General features: G+C 46.5%; 2 protein-coding genes across 2 annotated transcripts in view; both read left to right on the forward strand.

Annotated features, from left to right (window-relative positions):
• The window catches only part of LOC139384621 (multiple epidermal growth factor-like domains protein 11), a 220,266-nt gene that overhangs the window by 164,918 nt on the left and 29,124 nt on the right, over positions 1–26,224 (forward strand). Inside the window, exons 10-12 of the mRNA XM_071129439.1 lie at positions 1,395–1,497; positions 16,134–16,280; positions 17,717–17,851. Of these exons, the coding sequence (XP_070985540.1) occupies positions 1,395–1,497; positions 16,134–16,280; positions 17,717–17,851 (385 nt within the window). The remainder of the gene's footprint in view (positions 1–1,394; positions 1,498–16,133; positions 16,281–17,716; positions 17,852–26,224) is intronic.
• LOC139385267 (uncharacterized) lies at positions 11,504–13,790 on the forward strand (the record flags this gene model as incomplete). The annotated part of the gene is made up of 2 exons (XM_071130431.1): positions 11,504–12,276; positions 13,667–13,790. Coding segments are annotated over 2 exons (897 nt in total), but the record flags the coding sequence as incomplete, so codon positions are not given.

Here is a 26,224-nt window from a genome sequence, read left to right on the forward strand (position 1 = left end):
GCCCTTTCCCACCTGGACAAAAGGAACACCTATGTGAGAATGCTGTTCATTGACTACAGCTCAGCGTTCAACACCATAGTGCCTTCAAAGATCATCAATAAGCTAAGGACCCTGGGACTAAATACCTCCCTCTGCAACTGGATCTTGGACTTCCTGACGGTCGCCCCCAGGTGGTAAGGGTAAGTAACAACACATCCGCCACGCTGATCCTCAACACAGGGGCCCCTCAGGGGTGCGTGCTCAGTCCCCTCCTGTACTCCCTGTTCACTCATGACTGCACGGCCAGGCACGACTGCAACCCCATCATTAAGTTTGCAGACGACACAACAGTGGTAGGCCTGATCATCGACAACGATGAGACAGCCTACAGGGAGGAGGTCAGAGACCTGGCAGTGTGGTGCCAGGACAACAACCTCTCCCTCAACGTGATCAAGACAAAGGAGATGATTGTGGACTACAGGAAAAGGAGGACAGAGCACGCCCCCATTCTCATCGACGGGGTTGCAGTGGAGCAGGTTGAGAACTTCCACTTCCTTGGTGTCCACATCACCAACAAACTAACATGGTCCAAACACACCAAGACAGTTGTGAAGAGGGCACGACAAAACCTATTCCCCCTCAGGAGACTGAAAAGATTTGGCATGGGTCCTCAGATCCTCAAAAGGTTCTACAGCTGCACCATCGAAAGCATCCTGACTGGTTGCATCACTGCCTGGTATGGCAACTGCTCGGGCCGCCGGCCACAAGGCACTACAGAGGGTAGTGCAGGACCTCTATACCAGGCGGTGTCAGAAGGCCCTAAAAATTGTCAATGACTGAAGCCACCCTAGTCATAGACTGTTCTCTCTGCTACCTCACGGCAAGCGGTACCGGAGTGCCAAGTCTATGTCTAAGAGGCATCTAAACAGCTTCTACCCCCAAGCAATAAGACTCCTGAATATCTAATCTAATGGCTACCCAGACTATTTGCATTGCCCCCCCCCAGATCAATGTGCAAAGGTACCAGGTATTTGTGATAGATATGTACATGAAGGCAGGGTAAAGTGACTAGGCATCAGGATAGATAATAATGAGGTATTTGAGGTAGATATGTACATGAAGGCAGGGTAAAGTGACTAGGCATCAGGATAGATTATAATGGTATTTGAGGTAGATATATAGATGAGAGATAGAGAGAGGGGGAAGAGAGAGAGAGGGGGGAAGAGAGAGAGAGAGAGAGAGAGAGAGAGGAGAGAGTGTGAGAGAGAGAGAGAGAGAGAGAGAGAGAGAGAGAGAGAGTGAGAGAGAGAGCGAGAGAGAGAGACAGAGAGAGGGAGGTCTATCTGAAACGTATAAGCCTATATACAGTATATGAACGGAAATGTTTGGTGTAATGTTAACGTTGCTGTTTTCAGGAGGGCACGTATGGAGAACAGTGTCGAGAGCAGTGTGACTGTATCCATGCCGATGGCTGTGACCCTGTGAGAGGCGACTGTCACTGTCTGGCTGGATGGACTGGTGAGTCAGGCAGTAGTACCCCCTACAGTCCTGTGAGAGGCGACTGTCGCTGTCTGGCTGGATGGACTGGTGAGTCAGGCAGTAGTACCCCCTACAGTCTTGTGAGAGGTGACTGTCGCTGTCTGGCTGGATGGACTGGTGAGTCAGGCAGTAGTACCCCCTACAGTCCTGTGAGAGGTGACTGTCGCTGTCTGGCTGGATGGACTGGTGAGTCAGGCAGTAGTACCCCCTACAGTCCTGTGAGAGGTGACTGTCGCTGTCTGGCTGGATGGACTGGTGAGTCAGGCAGTAGTACCCCCTACAGTCCTGTGAGAGGTGACTGTCGCTGTCTGGCTGGATGGACTGGTGAGTTAGGCAGTAGTACCCCCTACAGTCCTGTGAGAGGTGACTGTCGCTGTCTGGCTGGATGGACTGGTGAGTTAGGCAGTAGTACCCCCTACAGTCTTGTGAGAGGTGACTGTCGCTGTCTGGCTGGATGGACTGGTGAGTCAGGCAGTAGTACCCCCTACAGTCCTGTGAGAGGTGACTGTCGCTGTCTGGCTGGATGGACTGGTGAGTCAGGCAGTAGTACCCCCTACAGTCCTGTGAGAGGTGACTGTCGCTGTCTGGCTGGATGGACTGGTGAGTTAGGCAGTAGTACCCCTACAGTCCTGTGAGAGGTGACTGTCGCTGTCTGGCTGAATGGATGGACTGGTGAGTTAGGCAGTAGTACCCCCTACAGTCCTGTGAGAGGTGACTGTCGCTGTCTGGCTGGATGGACTGGTGAGTCAAGCAGTAGTACCCCCTACAGTCCTGTGAGAGGTGACTGTCGCTGTCTGGCTGGATGGACTGGTGAGTTAGGCAGTAGTACCCCTTACAGTGCTGTGAGAGGTGACTGTCGCTGTCTGGCTGGATGGACTGGTGAGTTAGGCAGTAGTACCCCCTACAGTCCTGTGAGAGGTGACTGTCGCTGTCTGGCTGGATGGACTGGTGAGTCAGGCAGTAGTACCCCCTACAGTCCTGTGAGAGGTGACTGTCGCTGTCTGGCTGGATGGACTGGTGAGTCAGGCAGTAGTACCCCCTACAGTCTTGTGAGAGGTGACTGTCGCTGTCTGGCTGAATGGATGGACTGGTGAGTTAGGCAGTAGTACCCCCTACAGTCCTGTGAGAGGTGACTGTCGCTGTCTGGCTGGATGGACTGGTGAGTCAGGCAGTAGTACCCCCTACAGTCCTGTGAGAGGTGACTGCCGCTGTCTGGCTGGATGGACTGGTGAGTTAGGCAGTAGTACCCCTTACAGTGCTGTGAGAGGTGACTGTCGCTGTCTGGCTGGATGGACTGGTGAGTTAGGCAGTAGTACCCCCTACAGTCCTGTGAGAGGTGACTGTCGCTGTCTGGCTGGATGGACTGGTGAGTCAGGCAGTAGTACCCCCTACAGTCCTGAGAGAGGTGACTGTCGCTGTCTGGCTGGATGGACTGGTGAGTCAGGCAGTAGTACCCCCTACAGTCTTGTGAGAGGTGACTGCCGCTGTCTGGCTGGATGGACTGGTGAGTTAGGCAGTAGTACCCCCTACAGTCCTGTGAGAGGTGACTGTCGCTGTCTGGCTGGATGGACTGGTGAGTCAGGCAGTAGTACCCCCTACAGTCCTGTGAGAGGTGACTGCCGCTGTCTGGCTGGATGGACTGGTGAGTCAGGCAGTAGTACCCCCTACAGTCCTGTGAGAGGTGACTGCCGCTGTCTGGCTGGATGGACTGGTGAGTCAGGCAGTAGTACCCCCTACAGTCCTGTGAGAGGCGACTGTCGCTGTCTGGCTGGATGGACTGGTGAGTCAGGCAGTAGTACCCCCTACAGTCTAACTAATGTTGTGCTCTAATGACAACGTACACACATTGTCATATAACTTGCAGTTTTTTTTTGTTTATCTTCATATTTACATGAATAAAGATACTGGTTTGAATTTGAAACCACTAATGAACCATCTGTAGCTGAGAAAGTGGACTATGAGCAACAGGGAAATCTGATGAATATGGAAAGTGCTTCTTAATTCAGCGCTCGAGGGGGACATTACAGAGTCAGAACACTAGTTTCACTACTTTCTAGAAACTTCACAGAGAGAAGATCGATACCGTTCACGATGTCAAAAAGGACGAATGTTTACGCCAAAAAAATGTAAATACTTGACAAATTAATGATGCAATTTGGAGGAGTATTTGATTTGGCCGTTCTGCTGATCCATTAATTTCTCTTCAGTGTAATTACTAAATATGTTTTGGAATATCAAGTAATGTACATGATTATTGTGATGCTTTTCGATATGATCTACCATTGCGTTGGCGTTGGATATGATCTACCATAGCGTTGGCGTTGGATATGATCTACCATAGCGTTGGCGTTGGATATGATCTACCATAGCGTTGGTGTTGGATATGATCTACCATAGCGTTGGATATGATCTACCATAGCGTTGGCGTTGGATATGATCTACCATAGCGTTGGCGTTGGATATGATCTACCATAGCGTTGGCGTTGGATATGATCTACCATAGCGTTGCCGTTGGATATGATCTACCATAGCGTTGGATATGATCTACCATAGCGTTGGATATGATCTACCATAGCGTTGGATATGATCTACCATAGCGTTGGCGTTGGATATGATCTACCATAGCGTTGGCGTTGGATATGATCTACCATAGCGTTGGATATGATCTACCATAGCGTTGGGGTTGGATATGATCTACCATAGCGTTGGATATGATCTACCATAGCGTTGGCGTTGGATATGATCTACCATAGCGTTGGATATGATCTACCATAGCGTTGGATATGATCTACCATAGCGTTGGATATGATCTACCATAGCGTTGGATATGATCTACCATAGCGTTGGATATGATCTACCATAGCGTTGGATATGATCTACCATAGCGTTGGATATGATCTACCATAGCGTTGGATATGATCTACCATAGCGTTGCCGTTGGATATGATCTACCATAGCGTTGGCGTTGGATATGATCTACCATAGCGTTGCCGTTGGATATGATCTACCATAGCGTTGGATATGATCTACCATAGCGTTGGCGTTGGATATGATCTACCATAGCGTTGCCGTTGGATATGATCTACCATAGCGTTGGCGTTGGATATGATCTACCATAGCGTTGCCGTTGGATATGATCTACCATAGCGTTGGCGTTGGATATGATCTACCATAGCGTTGGCGTTGGATATGATCTACCATAGCGTTGGATATGATCTACCATAGAGCGTTGGCTGTAGTCTGAGTTTCATTTCCTTTGGTCGTCTTGTGGACTTCCACATGGAGCCTAAATATTTCACCTTGTGACAGGAGCAAAATGAGTTGTGAGAAATACGTAGTGGATTATTTACAGTTTCCACCACACATCCCTCCAGCTGCACAGCATCAACCATTTCCCCAATCCACCACACATCCCTCCAGCTGCACAGCATCAACCATTTCCCCAATCCACCACACATCCCTCCAGCTGCACGGCATCAACCATTTCCCCAATCCACCACACATCCCTCCAGCTGCACAGCATCAACCATTTCCCCAATCCACCACACATCCCTCCAGCTGCACGGCATCAACCATTTCCCTAATCCACCACACATCCCTCCAGCTGCACAGTATCAACCATTTCCCCAATCCACCACACATCCCTCCAGCTACACTGCATCAACCATTTCCCCAATCCACCACACATCCCCCCCAATCCACCACACATCCCTCCAGCTGCATGGCATCAACCATTTCCCCAATCCACCACACATCCCTCCAGCTGCACAGCATCAACCATTTCCCCAATCCACCACACATCCCTCCAGCTGCACAGCATCAACCATTTCCCCAATCCACCACACATCCCTCCAGCTACACTGCATCAACCATTTCCCCAATCCACCACACATCCCTCCAATCCACCACACATCCCTCCAGCTGCACAGCATCAACCATTTCCCCAATCCACCACACATCCCTCCAGCTGCACAGCATCAACCATTTCCCCAATCCACCACACATCCCTCCAGCTGCACGGCATCAACCATTTCCCCAATCCACCACACATCCCTCCAGCTACACTGCATCAACCATTTCCCCAATCCACCACACATCCCTCCAGCTGCACGGCATCAACCATTTCCCCAATCCACCACACATCCCTCCAGCTGCACAGCATCAACCATTTCCCCAATCCACCACACATCCCTCCAGCTACACTGCATCAACCATTTCCCCAATCCACCACACATCCCTCCAGCTGCACGGCATCAACCATTTCCCCAATCCACCACACATCCCTCCAATCCACCACACATCCCTCCAGCTGCATGGCATCAACCATTTCCCCAATCCACCACACATCCCTCCAGCTGCACAGCATCAACCATTTCCCCAATCCACCACACATCCCTCCAGCTGCATGGCATCAACCATTTCCCCAATTCACCACTTATCCCTCCAGCTGCACAGCATCAACCATTTCCCCAATCCACCACACATCCCTCCAGCTGCACAGCATCAACCATTTCCCCAATCCACCACACATCCCTCCAGCTACACTGCATCAACCATTTCCCCAATCCACCACACATCCCTCCAGCTACACTGCATCAACCATTTCCCCAATCCACCACACATCCCTCCAGCTGCACGGCATCAACCATTTCCCCAATCCACCCACATCCCTCCAATCCACCCCACATCCCTCCAATCCACCACGCATCCCTCGGCAGGGTAGCCTAGTGGTTAGAGCGTTGGACTAGTAACCGGAAGGTTGCGAGTTCAAACCCCAGAGCTGACAAGGTACAAATCTGTCGTTCTGCCCCTGAACAGGCAGTTAACCCACTGTTCCGAGGCCGTCATTGAAAATAAGAATTTGTTCTTAACTGACTTGCCTGGTTAAATAAAGGTAAAAAAAAAAAATAAAATCCACCACACATCCCTCCAATCCACCACACATCCCTCCAATCCACCCCACATCCCTCCAATCCACCACACATCCCTCCAATCCACCCCACATCCCTCCAATCCACCACACATCCCTCCAATCCACCACACATCCCTCCAATCCACCCCACATCCCTCCAATCCACCCCACATCCCTCCAATCCACCCCACATCCCTCCAATCCACCACACATCCCTCCAATCCACCACACATCCCTCCAATCCACCACACAGCCCTCCAATCCACCCCACATCCCTCCAATCCACCACAAATCCCTCCAATCCACCACACATCCCTCCAATCCACCACACATCCCTCCAATCCACCACACAGCCCTCCAATCCACCCCACATCCCTCCAATCCACCACAAATCCCTCCAATCCACCACACATCCCTCCAATCCACCACACATCCCTCCAATCCACCCCACATCCCTCCAATCCACCACACATCCCTATTAGTAATGTCATTTCATTAACCAAGGACAACCCTAATAACAACAACAATAATAATAATACTAACAATAACAACAACAAAAATAATAACAACGATAGTAATAATAACAATAATAATAGTAACAATAATAATTCTAACAATAATAATAACAATAGTAACACTAACAAGAATAATAATAACAATAATAACATAACCATAATAATAACAATAGTAACACTAACAAGAATAATAACAAGAATAATAATAACAATAATAACACTAGCAATGATAATAAAAACAAAAATAATAATAACACTAATAACAATAGTAATACTAACACTAACAATTACAATAACAATAATAACACTGACAATAGTAATAATAATAATAACTATAATATTGCTAACAATAACAACAATAATAATAACAATAACAACAATAATAATAATAACTAAAATAATAATAATAACAATAATAACAATAATAATAATAGCAATAATAATAATAATAACAACAATAATAATAATAACAATAATAACAATAATAATACTAGCAATAATAATAATAATACTAACAATAATAATAGTAATAACATCAAACTAATAATAGCACCAATAATAATAACAACAAAAATAATAATAATAATAATAACAATAATAATAATAATAACAACAATAATAATAACACTGACAATAGTAGTAATAATAATAATAACAATAATAATAATAATAACAATAATAATAATAATAACAATAATAATGATAACAACAATAATAACAATAATAATAACAACAACAAACTAATAATAGCACCAATAATAATAATAATAATAATAATAATAGATGAGTCTGAGTGTGAGCCTTCAGCCTGTCCATTGCATCATCATGAGACTCTGCAGGGTTTCAGTCAGAGCCACAGTAATGAATGAGAATCACAGCCGGTCTGATGAGGCTGGTCGCTCTGATGTCAAAGTCACAGTGTTTGAGAGTGAAGGAGGTTTAGGATCATTAGAAAGAAGATTACCTGCAGAATGACTAATGGATGGGGGGGGAGAGAGGTGGATAAGAGTGGAGAGAGGAGGAGACGACAGAGATGAAAAGGAGAGGAGAAGAGAGGTGGAGAGGAGATGACAGGAGAGAAGAGGAGGTGGAGATGAGAGGAGAGGAGAGGATATGAGAGTAGAGGGAGGAGAGGAGAGAGTAGGAGAGGAGAGAGTAGCAGAGGAGAGGTGGAGAGGAGAAGAGAGAGGTGGAGAGGAGAGGTGGAAAGGAGAGGTGAAGAGGAGAGAGTAGGAGAGGAAAGGAGAGAGTAGGAGAGGAGAGGTGGATAGGAGAGAGTAGGAGAGGAGAGAGTAGGAGAGGATAGATAATGGTTGAGTGGAGAGAGTAGGAGAGAGTGGGAGAGGAGATGAGAGAGTAGGAGAGGAGAGGAGAGAGTAGGAGAGTAGGAGAGAGTGGGAGAGGAGAGGAGAGGAGAGGAGAGGAGAGGAGAGGAGAGGAGAGGAGAGGAGAGTAAAGTGGAGAGAGAAGCTTCCTGTCCTGCACAGTGCTGTGTGCTATTAGGACTGCATGGTATGTCATAGGGTCCCTGCTCCACACTGGTGCATGTGTGTGTGCGTGCGTGTGTGTATGTGTGTGTGTGTGTGTGTGCGTGCGTCCGTGCGTGCGTGCGTGTGCCCTCCCTGTCCCTCTCTGACTACCATTAGGACTGCTGTATGAGGGGGAACAGGGACAAGGGATGGATGTCAGAGGAAGGATCAGGGTTGGATCATCTCTGGACGTTTAGAATCACAACGGGGAATGGCTGCAGTATAACAACAGACTGAGGTGAAGCCGTGACCCCCGTGACCCCAGGGCTGATTCATGCCTGGAATACAACTGACAGGATGGTTCTCTTCTCTCCTCTGGATTTCATTAACACGCTGAGGTCCTGGGTGATGAGGGGCTGGCCAAAGATAATGCCTGAAGAGACATCCGGTAGGGCTAGATGGGTACAGGACGATTGTGGAGGAAGAAAGAGGAATTTTTGGATTGGATAGCGAAGTGTGTTTTAAAGATAAATACTACCTCCTCTGGTGAAATGCACTGTGCTTAGGTGTGACATTTCAAATGAATGTTTTTTGTTGTTGTCCCGCTGTGAGAAGCCTTCAAGGTTTTTCCAAAGGCAGACAGCGTCAACAACATTCAGCAGAACATCACTGCCTCTTCTGTGAAAGAGCTCTCTGAGTTTCTGAATGCTGTTTTTATGAATGGTCTGTCTGAGTGCTGTCATTATGGACGGTCTGTCTGAGTACTGTCATTATGGACGGTCTGTCTGAGTACTGTCATTATGAATGGTCTGTCTGAGTACTGTCATTATGAATGGTCTGTCTGAGTACTGTCATTATGAATGGTCTGTCTGAGTACTGTCATTATGGACGGTCTGTCTGAGTACTGCCATTATGAATGGTCTGTCTGAGTACTGTCATTATGAATGGTCTGTCTGAGTACTGTCATTATGAATGGTCTGTCTGAGTACTGTCATTATGGACGGTCTGTCTGAGTACTGTCATTATGAATGGTCTATCTGAGTACTGTCATTATGGACGGTCTGTCTGAGTACTGTCATTATGAATGGTCTATCTGAGTACTGTCATTATGAATGGTCTATCTGAGTACTGTCATTATGAATGGTCTGTCTGAGTACTGTCATTATGAATGGTCTGTCTGAGTACTGTCATTATGGACGGTCTGTCTGAGTACTGTCATTATGAATGGTCTGTCTGAGTACTGTCATTATGGACGGTCTGTCTGAGTACTGTCATTATGAATGGTCTGTCTGAGTACTGTCATTATGAATGGTCTGTCTGAGTACTGTCATTATGGACGGTCTGTCTGAGTACTGCCATTATGAATGGTCTGAGTACTGTCATTATGGATGGTCTATCTGAGTACTGTCGTTATGAATGGTCTGTCTGAGTACTGTCATTATGAATGGTCTGTCTGAGTACTGTCATTATGGATGGTCTGTCTGAGTACTGTCATTATGAATGATCTATCTGAGTACTGTCATTATGAATGGTCTGTCTGAGTACTGTCATTATGAATGGTCTGTCATGGAATGCCATCTCTCCCTGGGACTCTACCTTTCTCCCATCTCTGGGACTCTACCTTTCTCCCATCTCTGGGACTCTACCTTTCTCCCATCTCTGGGACTCTACCTTTCTCCCATCTCTGGGACTCTACCTTTCTCCCATCTCTCCCTGGGACTCGACCTTTCTCCATCTCTCCCTGGGACTCTACCTTTCTCCATCTCTCCCTGCGACTCTACCTCCCTCCATCAGTCTACCCATCCCTTTACCCATCCCTCCATCCCTCTACCCATCTCTCTACCCATCCCTCTACCTATCTGTCTACCCATCCCTCTATCCCTCTACCCATCCCTCCATCCCTCTAACTATCTCTCTACCCATCCCTCCATCAGTCTACCCATCCCTCTACCCATCCCTCCATCCCTCTACCCATCTCTCTACCCATCCCTCCATCCCTCTACCCATCCCTCCACCCATCCCTCTACCTATCTGTCTACCCATCCCTCTATCCCTCTACCCATCCCTCCATCCCTCTAACTATCTCTCTACCCATCCCTCCATCAGTCTACCCATCCCTCTACCCATCCCTCTACCCATCCCTCCATCCCTCTACCCATCCCTCCACCCATCCCTCCATCCCTCCATCCCTCTAACTATCTCTCTACCCATCCCTCCATCCCTCTACCCATCCCTCCATCCCTCTACTCATCTCTCTACCCATCCCTCCATCCCTCTACCCATCCCTCCATCCCTCTACCCATCCCTCCATCCCTCTACCCACCCATCCATCCCTCTACCTATCTGTCTACCCATCTGTCTACCCATCTCTCTACCCATCCCTCTACCTATCTGTCTACCCATCTCTCTACCCATCCCTCTACCTATCTGTCTACCCATCCCTCTATCCCTCTACCCATCCCTCCATCTCTCTAACTATCTCTCTACCCATCCCTCCATCAGTCTACCCATCCCTCTAAACATTCCTCCATCAGTCTACCCATCCCTCTAACCATCCCACTATCCCTCTACCCATCCCTCTAACTATCTCTCTACCCATCCCTCCATCAGTCTACCCATCCCTCTACCCATCCCTCCATCAGTCTACCCATCCCTCCATCTGTCTACCCATCCCTTCATCTGTCTACCAATCCCTTCATCAGTCTACCAATCCCTCTACCTATCTGTCTACCCATCCCTCTATCCCTCTACCCGTCCCTCTACCTATCTTTCTACCCATTCGTTTACCCATCCATCCATCCCTCTACCCATCCCTCTACCCATCCCACCATCTCTCTACCCATCCCTCTACCCATCCCTCCACCCATCCCTCCATCCCTCTACCCATCCCTCAATCTCTATACCCATCCCTCTACCCATCCCTCCATCCCTCCATTCCTCCACCCATCCCTCTACCCATCTCTCTACCCATCCCTCTACCCATCTCTCTACCCATCCCTCCATCCCTCTACCCATCCCTCCATCCCTCTACCCATCTCTCTACCCATCCCTCCATCCCTCTACCCATCCCTCCATCCCTCTACCCATCCCTCCACCCACCCCTCTACCCATCCCTCTACCCATCCCTCTACCCATCCCTCTACCCATCCCTCCATCCCTCCACCCATCCCTCTACCCATCCCTCCATCTCTCTACCCAATCCTCCTACCCATCCCTCCATCCCTCTACCCATCTCTCTACCCATCCCTCCACCCATCCCTCCATCCCTCTACCCATCTCTCTACCCATCCCTCTACCCATCTCTCTACCCATCCCTCTACCCATCTCTCTACCCATCCCTTCATCCCTCTACCCATCCTTCCATCCCTCTACCCATCTCTCTACCCATCCCTCTACCCATCCATCCATCCCTCTACCCATCCTTCGACCCATCCCTCCATCCCTCAACCCATCCCTCTACCCATCCCACCATCTCTCTACCCATCCCTCTACCCATCCCTCCATCCCTCTACCCATCCCTCCACCCATCCCTCCATCTCTCTACCCATCCCTCCATCCCTCTAACTATCTCTCTACCCATCCCTCCATCCCTCTACCCATCCCTCCATCCCTCTACCCATCCCTCCATCCCTCTACCCATCCATCCATCCCTCTACCTATCTGTCTACCCATCTGTCTACCCATCTCTCTACCCATCCCTCTACCTATCTGTCTACCCATCTCTCTACCCATCCCTCTACCTATCTGTCTACCCATCCCTCTATCCCTCTACCCATCCCTCCATCCCTCTAACTATCTCTCTACCCATCCCTCCATCAGTCTACCCATCCCTCTACCCATCCCTCCATCCCTCTACCCATCTGTCTACCCATCCCTCCATCAGTCTACCCATCCCTTCATCTGTCTACCCATCCCTCTATCCCTCTACCCGTCCCTCTACCTATCTTTCTACCCATCCGTCTACCCATCCCTCCATCCCTCTACCCATCCTTCTACCCATCCCTCCACCCATCCCTCCATTCCTCTACCCATCCCTCTACCCATCCCACCATCTCTCTACCCATCCCTCTACCCATCCCTCTACCCATCCCTCTACCCATCCCACCATCTCTCTACCCATCTCTCTACCCATCCCTCTACCCATCCCTCTACCCATCCCTCCATCTCTCTACCCATCCCTCTACCCATCCCTCCATCCCTCTACCCATCTGTCTACCCATCCCTCCATCTGTCTACCCATCCCTCCATCCCTCTACCCATCCCTCCATCTCTCTACCCATCCCTCTACCCATCCCTCCATCTCTCCACCCATCCCTCTACCCATCTCTCTACCATCCCTCTACCCATCTCTCTACCCAACCCTCCATCCCTCTACCCATCCCACCATCCCTCCACCCATCCCTCTACCCATCCCTCCATCTCTCTACCCAATCCCTCTACCCATCCCTCCATCCCTCTACCCATCTCTCTACCCATCCCTCCATCCCTCCACCCATCCCTCCATCCCTCTACCCATCTCTCTACCCATCCCTCTACCCATCTCTCAACCCATCCCTCCATCCCTCTACTCATCTCTCTACCCATCCCTCCACCCATCCCTCCATCCCTCTACCCATCCCTCTACCCATCCCTCGACCCATCCCTCCATCCCTCCACCCATCCCTCTACCCATCCCTCCATCTCTCTACCCAATCCCTCTACCCATCCCTCCATCCCTCTACCCATCTCTCTACCCATCCCTCCATCCCTCCACCCATCCCTCCATCCCTCTACCCATCTCTCTACCCATCCCTCTACCCATCTCTCTACCCATCCCTCCATCCCTCTACTCATCTCTCTACCCATCCCTCTACCCATCCCTCCATCCCTCTACCCATCCTTCTACCCATCCCTCCACCCATCCCTCCATCCCTCTACCCATCCCACCATCTCTCTATCCATCCCTCTACCCATCCCTCTACCCATCCCTCTACCCATCCCACCATCTCTCTACCCATCTCTCTACCCATCCCTCTACCCATCCCTCTACCCATCCCTCCATCTCTCTACCCATCCCTCTACCCATCCCTCCATCAGTCTACCCATCCCTCCACCCATCCCTCCATCTCTCCACCTCATCTCTGCGGTATGTAGGAGTTCCAGTCTAGATTCCTCTGGTCTTCATAGACCCAGCAGGTTATAGACAGATCTGCTTTATTAATGATGTTATAATGGCTGAAGCCCACTCACATATTCTCTCTCTGTTCTGTCAGAGCAACCTCTAATGAGTCTGGAACAGAGAGGACAGCTTGGAAGAGTGTGGAGTTCTGGGAGTCTCAGGAGTGTGTGTTTGGGTGTGAGTGTGTGAGTGTGTTAGACCCAGGGATTCTGTTCTAGTTGAATCCCCAGTGAGTCCTCAGTTCCTCAACCCAGTCCTGCTGAGACAGACTACACACACACACACACACACACACACACACACACACACACACACACACACACACACACACACACACACACACACACACACACACACACACAATTTGAGAAGCTCTGCTAATGCTACCAATGCCATCTCTCCCTGGGACTCTACCTTTCTCCCATCTCTGGGACTCTACCTTTCTCCCATCTCTGGGACTCTACCTTTCTCCCATCTCTGGGACTCTACCTTTTTCCCATCTCTGGGACTCTACCTTTCTCCCATCTCTCCCTGGGACTCTACCTTTCTCCCATCTCTCCCTGGGACTCTACCTTTCTCCATCTCTCCCTGGGACTCTACCTTTCTCCATCTCTCCCTGGGACTCTACCTTTCTCCCATCTCTCCCTGGGACTCTACCTTTCTCCATCTCTCCCTGGGACTCTACCTTTCTCCCATCTCTCCCTGGGACTCTACCTTTCTCCATCTCTCCCTGATGACTCTACCTTTCTCCACCTCTCCCTGGGACTCTACCTTTCTACATCTCTCCCTGGGACTCTACCTTTCTACATCTCTCCCTGGGACTCGACCTTTCTCCATCTCTCCCTGGGACTCTACCTTTCTCCATCTCTCCATCTCTCCCTGGGACTCTACCTTTCTCCATCTCTCCCTGGGACTCTACCTTTCTCCATCTCTCCCTGGGACTCGACCTTTCTCCATCTCTCCCTGGGACTCTACCTTTCTACATCTCTCCCTGGGACTCTACCTTTCTACATCTCTCCCTGGGACTCTACCTTTCTCCCATCTCTCCCTGGGACTCTACCTTTCTCCATCTCTCCCTGGGACTCTACCTTTCTCCACCTCTCCCTGGGACTCTACCTTTCTACATCTCTCCCTGGGACTCTACCTTTCCCCATCTCTCCATCTCTCCCTGGGACTCTACCTTTCTCCATCTCTCCCTGGGACTCTACCTTTCTACATCTCTCCCTGGGACTCTACCTTTCCCCATCTCTCCATCTCTCCCTGGGACTCTACCTTTCTCCCATCTCTCCCTGGGACTCTACCTTTCTCCATCTCTCCCTGGGACTTTACCTTTCTCCATCTCTCCCTGGGACTCTACCTTTCTCCATCTCTCCCTGGGACTCTACCTTTCTCCCATCTCTCAATCTCTCCCTGGGATTCTACCTTTCTCCCATCTCTCCCTGATGACTCTACCTTTCTCCCATCTCTCCCTGGGACTCTACCTTTCTCCATCTCTCCCTGGGACTCTACCTTTCTCCCATCTCTCCCTGGGACTCTACCTTTCTACATCTCTCCCTGGGACTCTACCTTTCTCCCATCTCTCCCTGGGACTCTACCTTTCTCCCATCTCTCCCTGGGACTCTACCTTTCTCCCATCTCTCCCTGGGACTCTACATCTCTCCCATCTCTCCCTGGGACTCTACCTTTCTCCCATCTCTGGGACTGTAACTTTCCTGTTTCATTTAGTTCTGTCTCTCCCTGGACGTTAGGGGTTAGAAAGGGGCACTCAGAGGGGAGAGGAAGGAGAGAAAGCTAACTATCACTCTGTCTCTGTCTCTGTCTCTGTGTCTCTTTCTGTGTCTCTGTCTCTCTGTCTCTGTCTCTCTCTATGTCTCTCTGTCTCTGTCTGTATCTGTCTCTCTGCCTGTGTCTCTGTCTGTGTCTCTGTCTGTGTCTCTGTCTCTGTCTGTCTCTGTCTCTGTCGCTCTGTTTCTCTGTCTCTGTCTCTGTGTCTCTGTCTGTGTCTCTGTCTCTCTGTCTCCGTCTCTTCCATTCACAAATCCTTTATAAACGACACTATAATGTATAGAGTAAGTCGCTGGGTAATCTTTTCTCACAGCCGTGGAGGGACAGTGGAGGGCCCCAGACTCTGAGGGAGGGCCCCAGACTCTGATGAGATGAGGGAGGGCCCCAGACTCTGAGGGAGGGCCCCAGACTCTGATGAGATGAGGGAGGGCCCCAGACTCTGAGGGAGGGCCCCAGACTCTGATGAGATGAGGGAGGGCCCCAGACTCTGAGGGAGGGCCCCAGACTCTGATGAGAAGAGGGAGGGCCCCAGACTCTGAGGGAGGGCCCCAGACTCTGATGAGATGAGGGAGGGCCCCAGACTCTGAGGGAGGGCCCCAGACTCTGATGAGATGAGGGAGGGCCCAAGACTCTGAGGGAGGGCCCCAGACTCTGAGGGAGGGCCCCAGACTCTGATGAGATGAGGGAGGGCCCCAGCCTCTGATGAGATGAGGCAGGGCCCCAGACTCTGCCCAGTAAGATGAGTTACTGAGCGGTGTTCCCCATGTTTCCTCCAGGTGTGAACTGTGACAGTGTGTGTGTGGAGGGCCGATGGGGCCCAGACTGCTCCTACTCCTGTACCTGTGAGAACGGAGGCTCCTGCTCACCGGAGGACGGAACGTGTGTGTGTGCCCCCGGATACAGAGGCACCTCCTGCAGACGCAGTAAGAGAACAACAACACACACACACACACACACACACACACACACACACACACACACACACACACACACACACACACACACACACACACACAACACACAGATTATCAGAGCAGCTAGTCAAGTAAAATGGCCTCTCTGTGTATTTGCATATGTGTTCCTACGTAGACTTGCCTTCATCTCTGTGTGTATATGTCTAGGTAAAATGTAATGTCTGTGTGTGAGTACGTGCATGCCTCTCTATGTGCGTGTACAGTGAGCATGTCTACTTCTTTATGTGCGTCCTTCTGTGTCAGGGAGTTAACCTGCAGCCACCCAGTTCACAGTTCAGTCTATTATAATATTTACACTGAGACAGAGCAGGAAGGATACATCATTCTGACCTGTTAACTCCTCCTCTCATTACACTGAGACAGAGCAGGAAGGAAACATCATTCTGACCTGTTAACTCCTTCTCTCATTACACTGAGACAGAGCAGGAAGGAAACATCATTCTGACCTGTTAACTCCTTCTCTCATTACACTGAGACAGAGCAGGAAGGAAACATCATTCTGACCTGTTAACTCCTCTCATTAGACAGAGCAGGAAGGAAACATCATTCTGACCTGTTAACTCCTCCTCTCATTACACTGAGACAGAGCAGGAAGGAAACATCATTCTGACCTGTTAACTCCTCCTCTCATTACACTGAGACAGAGCAGGAAGGAAACATCATTCTGACCTGTAAACCCTTCCTCTCGCCACTTAGAGAAACATCAATGCAAACTAATTAAGAGCTTAAGGAAGACATATGAGAGGAGAGGAGAGGAGAGGAGAGGAGAGGAGAGGAGAGGAGAGGAGAGGAGAGGAGAGGAGAGGAGAGGAGAGGGAGGGGAGGGGAGGGGAGAAATTGGAAATAGGAAATGCCATGAGAGTTTGAGTGTTTAATGTTATCTTTGGTGTGTAGTGTCTGGTATTGTCTGGTAGTGTCTGGTGGTGTCTGGTGGTGTCTAGTAGTGTCTGGTGGTGTCTGGTAATGTCTAGTAGTGTCTGGTGGTGTCTGGTAATGTCTGGTAGTGTCTGGTGGTGTCTGGTAGTGTCTGGTAATGTCTGGTAGTGTCTGGTAGTGTCTGGTAGTGTCTGGGGGTGTCTGGTAGTGTCTGGTAGTGTCTGGTGGTGTCTGGTAGTGTCTGGTAGTGTCTAGTAATGTCTGGTAGTGTCTGGGGGTGTCTGGTAATGTCTGGTAGTGTCTGGTAATGTCTGGTAATGTCTGGTAGTGTCTGGTGGTGTCTGGTAGTGTCTGGGGGTGGCCGGTAGTGTCTGTTAGTGTCTTAGCTTTGTATCTGTGGTTGTCTCAGAAATATATGTGTTTGTAAGTATACACACACACACACACACACACACACACACATACCTACACACACATTAACCCCCTCACCCTGTCCCCTGTGTTTTCAGTCTGTTCTCCAGGGTTCTATGGTCAGCGCTGTAGTCAGTCCTGTCCTCAGTGTATCCATAGCGATGGTCCCTGTCACCACATCACAGGACACTGTGAGTGTCTGTCAGGATTCTGTGGCTCTCTGTGTAACCAAGGTGAGTTTCTCTAGTCTCTCTGTTCACTCTGCTTCAAACCACTTTCCATCAGTCGTTGTTCTTTCTGCCTCAAACCCCTTACAGTCTCTGCTCTCTTTGTCTCTAGGACTGTTTGGAGATGGGACATAGGTCTCTGTTATCACTCTGCCTCAAACCCCTTACAGTCTCTGCTCTCTCTGTCTCTAGGACTGTTTGGAGATGGGACATAGGTCTCTGTTTTCACTCTGCATCTTTCCACTAGCCTGGAGGCCAGACAGTTTGTACTTTAGCCAACTCATTTGTCTTACCTACAACATTAATTTGTAATTTATTGTCATTTTTTTTCAGCAGATATCAACACAGCTTAACTTATTTAAATATGGTCACATTTTGAATTATAATCAGTCAAGTCTGATATCCTCCACATCACATCGAGCTAATGCTCATCTTCAAGTCTCAGCCAATGTTATTCATTGTTCAGATTGTTCTTTGGCTTAATCACAGAACAATCTGTTAGGACATAAATCTATTAGGACATAGATCTGTTACTGTTAGGACATAGATCTATTAGGACATAGATCTGTTACTGTTATGACATAGATCTATCAGGACACAAATCTATTAAGCCATCGATCCGGTAATATGACATATCTCTATTAGGACATAGATTTGTTACTTTTAGGACATAGATCTGTTAATATGAAATAAATCTGTTAGGACATAAATATGTTAAAATGACATAGATCTGGTAATATGACATAGATCTGTTAATAGGACATAGATCTGGTAATAGGACATATATCTGGTAATATGACATAGATCTGTTAAAAGTACATAGATCTGTTAATAGGACATAGATCTGGTAATATGACATAGATCTGGTAATATGACATATATCTGTTAATATGACATAGATCTGGTAATATGATATAGATCTGGTAATATGACATAAATCTGTTAATAGGACATAGATCTGTTAATATGACATAGATCTGGTAATATGACATAGATCTGTTAATAGGACATAGATCTGTTAATAGGACATGGATCTGGTAATATGACATAGATCTGGTAATATGACATAGATCTGGTAATATGACATAGAGCTGTTAATAGGACATAGATCTGGTAATATGACATAGATCTGGTAATATGACATAGATATGTTAATATGACATAGATCTGGTAATATGACATAGATCTGTTAATAGGACATAGATCTGGTAATATGACATAGATCTATTAATAGGACATAGATCTGGTAATATGACATAGATCTGGTAATATGACATAGAGCTGTTAATAGGACATATATCTGGTAATATGACATAGATATATTAATGTGACATAAATCTGTTCTGACATAGATCTGTTAATATGAAATAAATCTGTTAGGACATAAATCTGTTAGGACATAAATCTGTTAAAATGACATAAATCTGTTCTGACATAGATCTGTTAATAGGACATAGAGCTGTTGAGACGTAGATATGTCATAACATAGATCTGTTATGACCGTTCCTCTCCCCTGCCTGGTCCACAGTGCAATAAAGGCTATAGAGTGGTGAGGAGGAGGAGCTCTGAGGACCCTTTGTGTCCGGAAGTAATTTAGTCATTGTGATCTGTAGTCATTCCAATCTGTAGTCATTGTAATCTGTAGTCATTGTGATCTGTAGTCATTGTGATCTGTAGTCATGATGATCTGTAGTCATTACGATCTGTAGTCATTGTGATCTGTAGTCATTGTGATCTGTAGTCATTGTGATCTGTAGTTGTTACGATCTGTAGTTATTGTGATCGGTAGTCATTAAGATCTGTAGTCATTACTATCTGTAGTCATGATCTGTAGTCATTGTGATCTGTAGTCATTACGATCTGTAGTCATTGTTATCTGTAGTCATTGTAATCTGTAGTCATTACGATCTGTAGTCATTACGATATGTAGTCATTATGATCTGTAGTCATTACGATCTGTAGTCATTACGATCTGTAGTCATTGTGATCTGTAGTCATTGTGATCTGTAGTCATTGTGATCTGTAGTCATTACTATCTGTAGTCATTACTAAGACAAACCCATGTTTTATTCGTAAGAGAAATTTGAAGTGTTTTAATGAGCAGGCTTTCTATCATGATTTGTTTAATTTTGACTGGAGCAGATTGAGTTTATCCCTGATGTGGAAACTGCCCGGAAATTCTTTCATGATGGTTTTTTCCCAAATAGTAAACAAACACGCCCCATTCCGCAGGTTCAGGGTTAAAGGGCGGGATAATCCATGGTTTTCTTCTGAGCTGTCTTGTATTATTTCACGACCGTAATCTAGCCTGGGCTAAAACAAGGAAATCATGTTCTGATGCTGATTGGCTGATTTTTAGGCCGTTACGAAACAAGTGTTATTTTCTTCTCAGGAAAGCCAAGTCTGAATATTTTATGTCTGTTACCACTGATGACCCTGAATGACCCTAGAAAGTTCTGGAAGGCTATTAAGTCTATGTCTGGTCACAGTAATGTTAATGAATTATCGTCATGTGTTTTGAAGGACTCTGTTGCTGTATATGACAAAACTGAAATGCTGAATTGTTTCAATGAGCACGTTGTTATCATCTGGTAGGCTGTTTGATTCAGTGTCCTCTGTCTCTGTACAACCCTGTGTGGATGAACCAGTGTCCTCTGTCTCTGTACAACCCTGTGTGGATGAACCAGTGTCCTCTGTCTCTGTACAACCCTGTGTGGATGAACCAGTGTCCTCTGTCTCTGTACAACCCTGTGTGGATGAACCAGTGTCCTCTGTCTCTGTACAACCCTGTGTGGATGAACCAGTGTCCTCTGTCTCTGTACAACCCTGTGTGGATGAACCAGTGTCCTCTGTCTCTGTTCAACCCTGTGTGGATGAACCAGTGTCCTCTGTCTCTGTACAACCCTGTGTGGATGAACCAGTGTCCTCTGTCTCTGTACAACCCTGTGTGGATGAACCAGTGTCCTATGTCTCTGTACAACCCTGTGTGGATGAACCAGTGTCCTCTGTCTCTGTACAACCCTGTGTGGATGAACCAGTGTCCTCTGTCTCTGTTCAACCCTGTGTGGATGAACCAGTGTCCTCTGTCTCTGTTCAACCCTGTGTGGATGAACCAGTGTCCTCTGTCTCTGTACAACCCTGTGTGGATGAACCAGTGTCCTCTGTCTCTGTACAACCCTGTGTCGATGAACCAGTGTCCTCTGTCTCTGTTCAACCCTGTGTGGATGAACCAGTGTCCTCTGTCTCTGTACAACCCTGTGTGGATGAACCAGTGTCCTATGTCTCTGTACAACCCTGTGTGGATGAACCAGTGTCCTCTGTCTCTGTACAACCCTGTGTGGATGAACCAGTGTCCTCTGTCTCTGTACAACCCTGTGTGGATGAACCATTGTCCTATGTCTCTGTACAACCCTGTGTGGATGAACCAGTGTCCTCTGTCTCTGTACAACCCTGTGTGGATGAACCAGTGTCCTCTGTCTCTGTACAACCCTGTGTGGATGAACCAGTGTCCCCTGTCTCTGTCCAACCCTGTGTGGATGAACCAGTGAGAGCTGGTCAAACTTTTAGCTTTTTGCCATTCTCAGTGCAGGTGGTACGTGGTACATAAAGCCCTGAAATCCTTAGATCAGAGAAAGCCTGCAGGTCCTGATCTTTTGGATCCCTGCTTTTTAAATCTGGTAGCTAATTTCATAGCTGAACCACTTACATATCTGTTCAATCTAACCCTGGAATGTAATGAAATTCCGAATATCTGCAAATCAGCATTTGTCCTACCACTTTTTAAAAAAAGGATATCAAATTATTTTAAATAATTTGAGGCCAATCTCAAAGCTGTCACCCCTAGTGAAAATACTTGAAACCCCTTGTGATTGAACAGCTAAAAGAGTGTTACGGGATTCTTCCGTCGAAGGAGAGGCGGACCAAAACGCAGCGTGGTTGAAGTTCGTGTTTTTTTTTTATAAGAAAAACTATACATGAACAAACTACAAAAACGTGTAAACCCGAAACAGTCCCGTGTGGTACAAACACCGACACAGGAGACAACCACCCACGAGAGACCTAAAGAATATGGCTGCCTAAATATGGTTCCCAATCAGAGACAACGATAAACACCTGCCTCTGATTGAGAACCACTCCAGGCAACCATAGACTTACCTAGAATACTTCACTAAACACAATCCCAAAACCTACAAAAAAACCCTAGACAAAACACACCACATAAATAAACCCATGTCACACCCTGGCCTGACCAAAATAATCAAGAAAACACAAAATACTAAGGCCAGGGCGTGACAAAGAGTTACTAACTCTATTTTATCAATGTACCAATCGGGCTTCAGGAAGAAGCATAGCACAATTACAGCAGCCATGAAGGTTTTAAATGATATCACTGAAGCCCTTGAAAAAAAACAGCACTGTGTCTCACTTTTTATTGATCTCTCTAAGGCTTTTGATACAGTTGATCATGCTATACTAAGGCAGAGATTGTCGAGTGTAGGTCTTTCAGAGCATGGTTTGCTAACTATCTGTCTGATAGAACTCAGTGGACTCAATTTGATGGGCTTATGTCTGTTAAATTGTCTGTCTTTAAAGGTGTGCCCCAAGTCTCTGTAGTTGGTCCTCTCTTATTCACTATTTATATAAATGACTTAGACAAAAATGTCCAAAATGCGCAACTGCATTTTTATGCTGATGATACTGTTATTTACTGTTGTGCCTCGTCTCTGACAAAAGCTTTCCAGAACTTGCAAACTGCTTTTTATACTGTTCAACATACCTTGTGTCAATTGAAGCTTATCCTCAATACTGACAAAACTAAACTAATGGTGTTTTCTAAAGCAAGAAATAGACCTCGGAACCTTTCACCTATTACTACCTGTCAGGGCAAGGAGATTGAGGTTGTAACCTCATATAAATATCTTGGAATTTTAATTGATGACGGCGTCTCTTTTAAATTGCATATTCAACAACTTACAAAAAAACTGAAGCTGAAATTGGTATTTTATTTTAGGAATAAGGCCTGTTTTTCTTTTGAAGCCAGAAGGAGGCCTTTACTAGACTATGGGGATATTTTATATATGAATGCTTCCGCTCAGTGTTTGAGATCAATTGACACTCTTCACCATGGCACTTTGAGATGTATTTTAAACTGCAAAACCCTTACGCACCACTGCACTTTGTATACCAGGGTTGGAGTCACTCGTAGGCTCAGGCACTGGTATACTTTTATTTACAAAACCATTTTGGGTTTACCTCCTTTTTATTTGGGCATTTTTATGGTTCAGAAATGTGGTGGGTCGTCTCTTCGTTCGCTGGACTTTATCCTGCTAACTGTTCCAAATGTGCGAACTGAATTTGGTAAAAGGGCTTTTATGTCCTCTGCGCCATCGTCTTGGAACACCTTATAAAATACTTTTAAACTGGAAGAACTTGTCCCGATTGGTGTTTTTAAATCACTGATGAATGATGTTGAGGCTGATTCCCTGACCAGTCAATGTTTTTAATTTGCTGTTTTTGATTTCGTTATACTCTTGTGAATTCTATGGTTTTTACTAGATGACTTGTAGTTTTTCATGTTGTTTGTCTGTTAATTTTTATAATGACTTGGTGCTGCCTATCTTGGCCAGGACGCTCTTGAAAAATATATTTTAAATCTCAATGAGCCCTTCCTGGTTAAATAAAGGTTAAATAAAATAAATAAAGAATTACGATTTGTAGCAATTGTGAACTGTAGTCATTGTGATCTGTAGTCATTGTGATCTGTAGTCATTGTGATCTGTAGTCATTGTGATCTGTAGTCATTGTGATCTGTAGTCATTACTATCTGTAGTCATTGTGATCTGTAGCATTAAGATCTGTAGTCATTGTGATCTGTAGCATTAAGATCTGTAGTCATTGTGATCTGTAGTCATTGTGATCTGCAGCATTAAGATCTGTAGTCATTGTGATCTGTAGCATTAAGATCTGTAGTCATTGTGATCTGTAGCATTAAGATCTGTAGTCATTGTGATCTGTAGTCATTGTGATCTGTAGTCATTATGATCTGTAGTCATTACGATCTGTAGGCATTACGATATGTAGTCATTGTGATATGTAGTCATTGTGATCTGTAGTCATTGTGATCTGTAGTCATTGTGATCTGCAGCATTAAGATCTGTAGTCATTGTGATCTGTAGCATTAAGATCTGTAGTCATTGTGATCTGTAGTCATTGTGATCTGTAGTCATTGTGATATGTAGTCATTGTGATCTGTAGTCATTGTGATCTGTAGTCATTATGATCTGTAGTCATTACGATCTGTAGGCATTACGATATGTAGTCATTGTGATCTGTAGAAATTGTCATCTGTAGAAATTGTAATCTGTAGTCATTGTGATCTGTAGAGTTGCTATTTTCTCAAGTTTTCTCATGTCAGATAACTCGTGACTCCTGGATGTGTCATTATATTAGTAAACTCTGGTCTAATCAACAAATACAATAGTCAGTTTAAAGAAGGTTAAGGGTACAAGACTGTGTACAGATCTGGCTGTGTTGGAAAAATCACTACATTTCCCATCAAACCAAGTGGCTGCCCGTTGTCACAGTTACAAGCAGCACCAGTCAGAAACGTCCAGCTGACCCTACGCCTAGTCGCCGGTGAATCTCAAAACTGAACTGAACAATGAAGCCCTTCGCCGCCGCTGTCGTCTTATGACAGATACCTCGAACCTCTCCTGACTATTCAACAAAACAATTAAACAATACACTGTTTTTTTCCGTCAAATCTCTTAGTTATACGATTGTAGTTTTTTACTTTTGAAGATGAGGGTGCATTATTTAGGACGTTTGGCAATGAGGACAAAAACTAGCACAGTTCCGCTAGCCACCTAGTTTAGCCAGGGGAAACCGGGGGAAACGAGCTCGGGTCCACTAGGCTAATTCAGGAGACAGATTGTAGTTTTCATTCCCTGATATCAGGAGCTGGCGGTGAACAGTTTGATTAAACAATTCAGAGACTTATTAAACAAATAAATCAGATGACTTATATTTAAGGAGAGCGAATCCAAACAATCCCAAAATCAGCTGTAACTGTCAATAGTAAAACTAAGATTAAAACGATGTTTGAGTGAAACCTGAATACAGAAACTGAATGGGGAAGTCTCTTCCATACAGGGTAGACTCCTCCTCCTCACTACGGTAGACTCCTCCTACTCACTATGGTAGACTCCTCCTCCTCCCCAGGGTAGACTCCTCCTCCTCACTACGGTAGACTCCTCCTCCTCACTACGGTAGACTCCTCCTCCTCATTACAGTAGACTCCTCCTCCTCACCAGGGTAGACTCCTCCTCCTCACCACGGTAGACTCCTCCTCCTCACTACGGTAGACTCCTCCTCCTCACCACGGTAGACTCCTCCTCCTCACCACTCTATAAAGTCTCATCCAGATTTTAAATACATATTACTTTTCCTAATAATAAAATTAGAAATGAATTAGAAAGAGGCAATGGGCAGATATAGAATTCACTTTCATGCCCTTCCCAGCCATAGAGATCCTATTAAATTACTAGAGGGGTTATGTCATCACCCTTCCCAGCGCTGTCTCATAAATATAAGGACTACTATTTAAAATAGGGCTTTTATAAATGGTGCTCGTTTGTCAGGAAGACCTTAATTATCGGCTAGTTCGGTCACTGGGCAGTTGCTCTCTGAAAATGTTTGGCTTTTTTAGGTCTACGTCGGTGGTCTCTCGTCCGATACGAGACCTTTTCAGACGTTCTAATCTTTCTGTTGAAGTATGAAAGTTTGAAATTAATTGTGGGTTTAAATCTAATGCTCACATGCAGATACAACATCATGTTTGAGTGGCTTGAAAGAGCTCTTCAGAGGAAGATAGCAGCTAAACCCATTGAAATAGAACTAGTGAAGAGCCCTTCAGAGGAAGATAGCAGCTAAACCCATTGAAATAGAACTAGTGAAGAGCCCTTCAGAGGAAGATAGCAGCTAAACCCATTGAAATAGAACTAGTGAAGAGCCCTTCAGAGGAAGATAGTAGCTAAACCCATTGAAATAGAACAAGTGAAGGGCCCTTCAGAGGAAGATAGTAGCTAAACTCATTGAAATACAACTAGTGAAGAGCCCTTCAGAGGAAGATAGCAGCTAAACCCATTGAAATAGAACTAGTGAAGAGCCCTTCAGAGGAAGATAGCAGCTAAACCCATTGAAATAGAACTAGTGAAGAGCCCTTCAGAGGAAGATAGCAGCTAAACCCATTGAAATAGAACTAGTGAAGAGCCCTTCAGAGGAAGATAGCAGCTAACCCCATTGAAATAGAACAAGTGAAGGGCCCTTCAGAGGAAGATAGTAGCTAAACTCATTGAAATACAACTAGTGAAGAGCCCT

The sequence above is a fragment of the Oncorhynchus clarkii genome, chromosome 26 (assembly GCF_045791955.1).
Source record: "Oncorhynchus clarkii lewisi isolate Uvic-CL-2024 chromosome 26, UVic_Ocla_1.0, whole genome shotgun sequence".
Classification (NCBI taxonomy): domain Eukaryota; kingdom Metazoa; phylum Chordata; class Actinopteri; order Salmoniformes; family Salmonidae; genus Oncorhynchus; species Oncorhynchus clarkii.